At 50.1% G+C, this 8,186-nt stretch overlaps 1 protein-coding gene across 1 annotated transcript; it reads right to left on the reverse strand.

Moving 5' to 3' along the window:
- Positions 1–472: 472 nt before the first annotated feature.
- Positions 473–4,934, reverse strand: LEP (leptin). Its single transcript, XM_057732034.1, has 2 exons — positions 4,769–4,934; positions 473–3,218 (listed from the first exon to the last, which is right to left on the reverse strand). Exons 1-2 carry the CDS (start codon positions 4,910–4,912, stop codon positions 2,859–2,861), a joined length of 504 nt encoding a protein of 167 aa, XP_057588017.1. The 5' UTR covers positions 4,913–4,934; the 3' UTR covers positions 473–2,858.
- Between the last annotated feature and the right edge of the window lie 3,252 nt (positions 4,935–8,186).

Raw genomic sequence — 8,186 nt, forward strand, 5'->3', positions numbered from 1 at the left:
GGGCAGGTGGGGGAGAAGGGGGCCCTTCATATCACCCGTGGAAGTGACTCCCCCCACCAGGTCCTCCCGGGACTTGGGTTGAAACTCTCAGGTCCGAACTGCACCGCAGAGGTGAGTGTCTGTGCTCTGCGTCCTCAACGAGAAAAGTCTGTCTTTTTGAGTCTGTGCACCTGGCCTGTTATTGGGCTGCATGGTTTTGTTTGTTTGTGGTTTTATTGTGGTTCTTCTTTTTTAGTGTTGTTTTTTAAATAATTTGGTGCTTGGTTTTTCTCAAGACCGATCTGTAGACTCTGGTGCAGAATGTGCTCTGAGCTTTTGGGGAATCCTTTAGCCTGAATAACTGGTGGCCGGCTGTGGCCAAGCCTGGGCAGAGCTGACCCCAGGGATGGACGGGGGCCAGCCAGGCAGTGCCCTGTCACACACAAGCAGCCCTTCCGAAGCCCCTCCACAACAGGCGACAGAAAACAAAGACCAAGGGGCAAACGTAATTTATTTGGATTTTTTGGAACAAAAAAAATTGTTTTAAGTTACAAAAAAACACTATCACTTATATTTTGGAAGTTTTACACTCTGGGAATGAGCCCTCGTGCCAGGTTTTGTGAGCAAAAGGCTTAAAACATCCCAGCCTGACTGGGTGGCTGTGATTATCAGGACATATTTTCCAGAACAGGTCTGAATCTGTCCATCACATGAGTCTCGCTCTAAAACTTTCAACTCCTATCTCTTTCAATAGCAAATATCTTTGCCCCTGAAGTCCTCTTAAGCATGACCCTTTCCCTCCCATCTTTCCTTTCTCTGCCTTTCTTTGTAACTGGCTTCTCACCCCATCACCTCGGTGTCTCAGCACCAAAACTTCAAACACAACAGCCTCCTCCCTCCAGGCAATTCACTTCCCTCATCTCCTACAAAATCAGCCTTGGAACTCTTCTCTTCCAGCAAGCACTTCTCTGCCCAACCCTGTTCATATCTCCAGAGACCATTACCTGGCTCCAGAGACACTCTGGGGGTCAGAGGACCTGGGTTCTAGTCCTGGTCCTGCCACCAGTCTACTGTTATAGTCTTTGAGTATTTTCTTATTTTTAAATTCCCAGTTATCCCACTTCAAAGGGATTTAACATCACAGTAATAGATGCTGATGTGCCCTGAAAAGTAAAAATGCTACCAAGTGCAAGCATGGTTAGCCTGTGGGCCCCTGGGCACTGCCCTCCTCAGCTCAGCATTTCCTACCTGCTGAGGACCACACTGTGTTTCAGCTGCTCGGTTGCTGTGGTGAAAGGACAGCCTTTGCATGCTGGTGAGTGGGATTTTACCATCTGGAATGCAAGGTCCCTGAGGGTAGGACTGGATTTTAATATTTATTTGGTGAGCTTCTCAGCCCATAGCACCAGTTGGGACTGAACACCAGCAGGCATTCAGTTTTAAAATTGGTTGCTTAGATTCCAATTTCCTTGGACAGATCCACCTCCTGTAATGTGATGACTGCGTCACAGTGGCAGGATGCTGGGAAACCCAAACTTCCTTGTTTGTTCTACTGGACATGACCTCTAGCGAGACGGGCACTCCTGAATGCTGGTCCTGGGGCCCTGGGATGCACTGACCCAGTGTTGACCCAGGTTTTGGGACCATCTGCTAAAGCCCACAGACCTCTTATAGGTTTCACCCTCCCACTGGAATAAAAATCCTTCCCAAATGGATGGGAAATATGGCCTTGCTTTGGGTAAGCATGAAAATTCCAAAGAGGAACACTGCCATGTTATAGACCCAGCGTGGGATCAACCCAGACCATTCAAAGGGCCACAGCAGGGACCCCTGCTCTGGGAATCACTGTCTCCAATGTGGGACCCTCACTCCCTAATGAGCAAGACCACTCTCTAGCAGTCAGAGAAGGCCAGAGCCCACCACTGCCCCAACACTCTTCAGCTTCAGCCCCACCCCCACTCCGTCCACAGGCGGCTGGCAAAGCCCCACACTCCCCCTGAAGGAGTCATCACCTCTTCATGAAAACCATGAAGATGAGAAAATGACCTCACCCCCTCCAATGAGCCCATCACACAAATGTTATTCAGAAAATACATTCTGGATCCTTCCCCCTCCCACCAGCACATCCCCTTCCTCCCGCTGCACACGGCTATATATGACACTTGACAAAACTCATCTTCTTTTTAAAATAACCTGGCCCTTCGAGACCCATGCAGGGCAATGCCATTGCAAACACTGTAATTTAAAGTCAGTCACAGTAGAAACAAAGCCAGTCTCTAGAGGACTAACTTGAGAGTCCTCAAATCACTCCAAATGAGTCTGCCTTGGCCAGGCCCATTGATGGGATGGAAAAATGCACCCGAGCAGCAGCCCTAGCCCTGGCTGAGCGCAAAGAGCCTGGAGAAGCTGGGGCTTTGCTTCAAATCCATCCAGAATAAAATGCACAATAAATAAATAAATGCTTGCAACTTGTGTTGCATGGGAGTATCCAGCTGTGTGTGCCTAGAGCCTTCACCGTGCTCCCTGGATTCTCACGGGAACATTGTTTGATCATCCAAAGGCTCTGAAATCACCCTGGGTCACGCTGAAGCGTGTGGCGAGAGGGAAATGGAACAGGGAGGCAGGCTTCTGTGAAAATCCCAGATCTGGTCCACTGGTTGCTGGATGCGCCCTCCTTCCCGGTGGGCAGGGAACCATGTATTTACATCTCTGGTTTCCTGCCTTGGAGTTTTCTGCCTTTGGATGAGAGGCTTAGAGGAGTGAGAGAGAAATGACCCGCAGGCCTGCATAAAGGATGTCCACACAGGCTCTCTTCTCCTGCAGACACCTGGAAGCTCAGGTTTCTTCCGTTGACTTTGGGAAGAGAGGCCTTCAAAGCTTCAGCACCCGGGGCTGAGGTCCAGCTGCCGCAGCATGTCCTGCAGAGACCCCTGCAGCCTGCTCAGGGCCACGATTTCGGTGGAGTAGAGGGAGGCTTCCAGGACGCCGCCCAGGCTCTCCAAGGTCTCCAGGGCCCTGGCCTGGGGCAAGGGGCAGCCCTTGGAGGAGGCGAGCAGGTGGAGAAGGTCCCGGAGGTTCTCCAGGTCATTAGATATTTGGATCACATTTCTGGAAGGCAGACTGGTGAGGATCTGTTGGTAGATCGCCAAGGTCTGGTCCATCTTGGACAAACTCAGGACAGGGTGGAGCCCAGGGATGAAGTCTAAACCAGTGACCCTCTGTTTGGAGGAGACGAACTGCTATGCAGGAGGAAGGGGAGAGCAAGAGCTCAGCGAGAGAGAAGCTAGCTCTGCAAAGCCCCTGTCCTTCCCGCGAGGGTAGAGGTGCCTCCTCTCCCCATTGCACACCATCCTGCCTAGGCCCTAGTGCCCACATGGGTACCAAGCCTCCAAGCTGGTCTCCCGGGCTTCTGTCTTCCTGCCCTTCCCAAACCACCTTGCCCTCCACTTCCAGACCAGCCTTAGCAGGCCGTTTCCTCTTCCAGACGCCTCTGCTATAGAACCAGTCATGACTCCCTATGTCTTACTTACTTACTTACGTTTCTTCCCCAGGCATTGAGGTCCTCCATACATGCCCCCTCCCCAGCCCTCCACCCCCAGCAGACTCCTTCCTCCCAGACAGGTTCTCCACGAAGTCTCACCCCCTTAAGGACCAAGGCCATACCCCCAGTGATGCCCCACGTCACTCCTCCATCCCAGTAAGTCTGGTTACCAGGAGGGGCTCTCCCCATCCCCCGCTGCCCGCAGCACTCACTCCGCGCAGCACCCAGGTTGGGACACTCAGGGTCTATCATGTGCAGCTTGTTGAATGACTATTTTGAAAGCGAGGAGACCTGAGGGTTTTTCTCTTGAAACGACCAAGACGCTATCTAGTTCTGAGCTGTCCCTGCTTCTGGCCACCTAACTTCTCCCGAGCTGCCCAAGGCCACTGTTAAATCCAGAGCGGCCAGGAGATGCGGAAGTCTCCAGATTGCTCCATGCAGGTGAACAAGTTGCCTTTTAAGGCAGAGGGCTATCAAAAGCCACAACTGAAAACCTTTGAAGAGGACATGCTCTGTTTTGGTTCTGCAGGGGTGTGTGTTGGAGGGTGGAGGCGGGGTGGGGGGGGGGTGTCACTTGCTTTATCTGATTTAATCTCATAATGACCTTGCGAAGACTATTAAGGTAGTCCTGTTATCTAGATGAGGAAACCAGGGTTTAAAGACATTGAGGAACTTAACTAGCATAAGATTTTACAGCTAGAGAACAGAAGGGTGAGGAGTCACACTTGGTCCCCCTAATTCTAAACCTCATCTGGGAAGCGGCTGAAGGTCTAGGTTTGTGAGCCCCAGAGAAAAGACCCAGGGGACATTGGTAGCTGTTTGCAAATACGTAGAGGGTAGTATGTGAAAGAAGGCTCGATAGGCAGGACCCGCAGTAATGAAAAGAAGCTTTGCAGGGTCCGACTTCAGCTACCAGCCAAGAAGAATACCTAATAATTAGGACGTTCTAGAGATGTGATGGAAGGCCCAGAGGGGGTGCTTCTCGGGCTCTGATCGCCTGCCAAGGGGACACTGGGAACTTTATGGCTCCCTCTGGTCCTGAGCACCAGGATTCCAGTCTGGGAAGAAGGAGAGTAAGGAGGTGGGAGGCGAGGGGAACGGAAGAGCAGAGGCAGCTGTCTGTGGGGTAGGGAGGCGTCAGGGCCACCAGGGCCCCTACATGTGGCTGCCCAGCCCCGGCCGATCTCTGAGGTCCAGTTTCCCCATGGGCCGGCCACAGTTCTAGCTCGTCTCCCAGGCCCTCCCTACCGTGTGTGAAATGTCACTGATCCTGGTGACAATCGTCTTGATGAGGGTTTTGGTGTCATCCTGGACTTTTTGGATGGGCACAGCTTCAACGCAGGACAGATAAGGCCAAAGCCACAGGAACCGGCACAGGGGTCCACAATGCATTTTCCTTCCCGGGATGTGCTTCTGGGGCCTGAAAACAGAAGGAACCACACGTGGCATATCTCTGGGATCTCAGAGAACACCCACATGCCCTGTTACCAACCACATTCTCAGATGTGGATAAAAACGAGATTTGTTTCTGCAGCGGCTATCACCTCCTCAAAGACAATTCATTACCTAGAAACACAGTAATGAAATGCATTCCCTTGGGGAGAGGCCCTGCTGGACCAAGAAAACCACAGTGAGGTGTGCTGTAGACCACAGAGAGGGAAGGCACGGCATGAGTTTTTAAGGTCTGGTTTGAATCCAGCCATTTACTAGCTGCATGACTTTCGGCATATCCCATAACTACTAAAAACTCCCCTTGCATCCCCTGCAATATACCTATCTCCAGGCTTTTATGAGGATCAAATTAGATAATGGCGTGTGAAAGAGCTTTAAAGGTGTTGTGAAATGTACTCTATTACTACCCTATTATTAAAGGTTATGTTACTGTCCTCTCCATTATGTTCCCACAGCAGCCCACTGATATTTCTCTGATGGCATTTATCACTGGCTTTATTACTTTCTTTCTCTCCCACTGGGAGCCTGACTCCAACTGGCACTTCCGGAAGGCCTGATAATATGTCAGATGCAGTGCTGGGTACCAAGGATGCCACAGTGAACAACAGATGTTCTCTACTCCCAACGTGCTTACAGTTGAATGGGAGAGGTAAACAGGTAAACAGGCCATTCCAATACAGGAAGAAAGAGCTCTGCAAGGAGGATGGGATAAGGCGGGAGCACAAGGGGGCTCCCTAGAAGAGGTGACGCCTGAGCTGGGTATTTAGTGCCAAGGAGGGGTCAGGAAGAGTATAAAGTGGTTGCTATAAGTGGCCAAGAAAGCAGTTGGTGCAAAGGCATGAAGGCAAGAGAGAGTATCTAACATGTCCACCCAGAATGTCCTAAACTTTCAAAGTCATTGGAACCAAGAATTCTAATAATAATATGCAGATCCTTGATTAAGCAGCAAAGTTTTCATGAGATACATGAGGCAAAAGGTAATCAAGCTAAATGTATGCACATCTGTGACCAATGATCTGTGTTAAGTATGTGTGGATGAGCCTGAAATAATGATCAAGAGTAAGTAAATATTAGCACGAAGATCCTGGAGATGGCAAAACAGTTCATCTCTGCTTTTTTGTGTTCTGCCTCATCTGGGTCTTGATAAAAGCAGGTAATACATTTTCTGTCCACAGGTGGCAATATTAGTGTAATTCACATTCTGGCACTATAATAGAAATAAGCAGTCTTGGGAGTTTCCTGGTATCCCAGTGGTTAGGACTCAGTGCTTTCACTGCAGTGGCCCAGGTTCAATCCCTGGTCAGGGAAACTAAGATCCTGCAAGCCGTGCAGTGGGGGTGGGGGGGGGGGGGGAAGAAATCTGTTTCTTTATTATAATGCTTGATCAAAGGTATGATTTTTTAATCTGAATTTTCTTGAAGGGGGAACATGAGACTCAAGAAGACACGCTCACTTGTCCAAAGTCAAATAATAAGTGAGCAGCAAAGCTAGGATTCACAGCCAAAGCTGCCTCACCCAGAAAGGCCGGGCCACTTTCTGCCCCCCCCCCCCCCCCCCCCCCCCCAGTTTCTGCAGGCTTTAAGGGAAAGCCCAAATTACAAGCCACCCCAGGGCCCAACCAAGGGCAGCTCCTGGGACTGTGGGACTCAGGAACAAACACCCTGCTCTATTCTAGGCTGAAGCTATGAGACTGTACTCCCCTATCAACTTTATGTATGAAAAATACTAAGTGATTCAAATGTTTCTGTGCTTGTTCTCGCTCCTAAAAAGCTCATACTGCCCCTATTAACTCCTTATTCCCTGAGTAAATATTTCCACCAAATGTTTGAGGACCGGAGTTAAATCGTGCTAATCCCTCAGCGTGAGTCCAGGAAACCCTAGCAAAGGTAGGAGCACAGCAATTAGGCCCCGAAGCGTCATCAGTGGGCTCTGCCTTTATTAGCTGTGTGTCTCTGGGCAAGATATTTCATTCCCTAAAGCATCAGTTCCCATCAGTAAAATGGAAAGGATAACACCACTTGGCTCAAAAGGTAATTGAAATGAACCTGTAAAGCCCCTGGCCACTGCGTGAGTGTATGTGTGTATGTAAGGGTGGGGGCAGGGGGTGGGAGGCAGGGGGAGTGACTGTCAGCTCTTTTTGAATTGTGTAATTACTTGGCAGGGCCTGAAAAGCTCGGACAACACTGCTTGTAGCCAACCCTGAATCTAGCATTTGGCCCCTCGCCTCCCCTGGGCCATCTCAAGAGGGTGCCTGGTATTTCTGGGTCCTCCCCCTGCAGCACAAGATTGCGTGGTAACCTTTTCTAGGATTCATGTGTTAATGACACCCTCCTTCCCCAGAGAATTTGTTACCAGATTCACTCTGATCATAGGCACTCTCACATAAGGGCCACCCTGTAGTACCTGAGTGGAAAAACAGTTTTACTAGCCACCTATATCACCATGGATGATGTGCTTCAGTGGGCGCTGAAAATAAATCGCAGTTCCTTGAAACGTGGAATTGAGGAGCTGCTGCTCTGTCTGCCTAAGAGGAGAGGCCAGGGTTAGGGGAGCATCCTGGGGGGCTGCAGAGAGAACTCATAACAGGCCCATCTGAGATCGAAGTGATGGGGAGACCCTGGCCCACTGGCACACACGTGAAAGACACATCCCACACATTTAGCACATCACATGCACACACACACACACGCATCAACACATCTGATCCTTTTAGTAGAGGCTGGTGATTGTCTCCAGTATCCTCTTCCCAATTAATAGAACATCCAAGTTTAGATAGAGATGTGGCCGTTCAGAATAAATACTGTATTTCGCAGCTGGTGTGGCCATGCGACTAAATTCTGGCCAACTGAATATAAGCTGAAGCACGATGTGGCTGTTCTTGTGCTGTGTGCCTTTGCCTCTCCCTTTTCCATCTTTTCCTGCATCCTGATGCTTAAACTGTGAATGTGGTAACCAACGTTCTGGTGCCTCTTGGGTCATGAAGATGAGGGTCTCACCATATGAATGGCGGAATAGGAAGCTGGCGGGGGCTAGGTCCCTGAGGACTTCCTGGAGCTGAACTGACACACTGGTGCGGACCACCTATCTCTGGACTCGCGCTGACAATGTGAGAGACATGACCTCTGTCTTGGTTAAGCCACTGTTGTTTTGGATCTCTGCTAAGCGCAGCCAAACTTCATGCTAATTAATCTATACACTCATACAAGGGCATCAG

This window comes from Hippopotamus amphibius, chromosome 4 (assembly GCF_030028045.1).
Source record: "Hippopotamus amphibius kiboko isolate mHipAmp2 chromosome 4, mHipAmp2.hap2, whole genome shotgun sequence".
In the NCBI taxonomy this organism is placed as follows: domain Eukaryota; kingdom Metazoa; phylum Chordata; class Mammalia; order Artiodactyla; family Hippopotamidae; genus Hippopotamus; species Hippopotamus amphibius.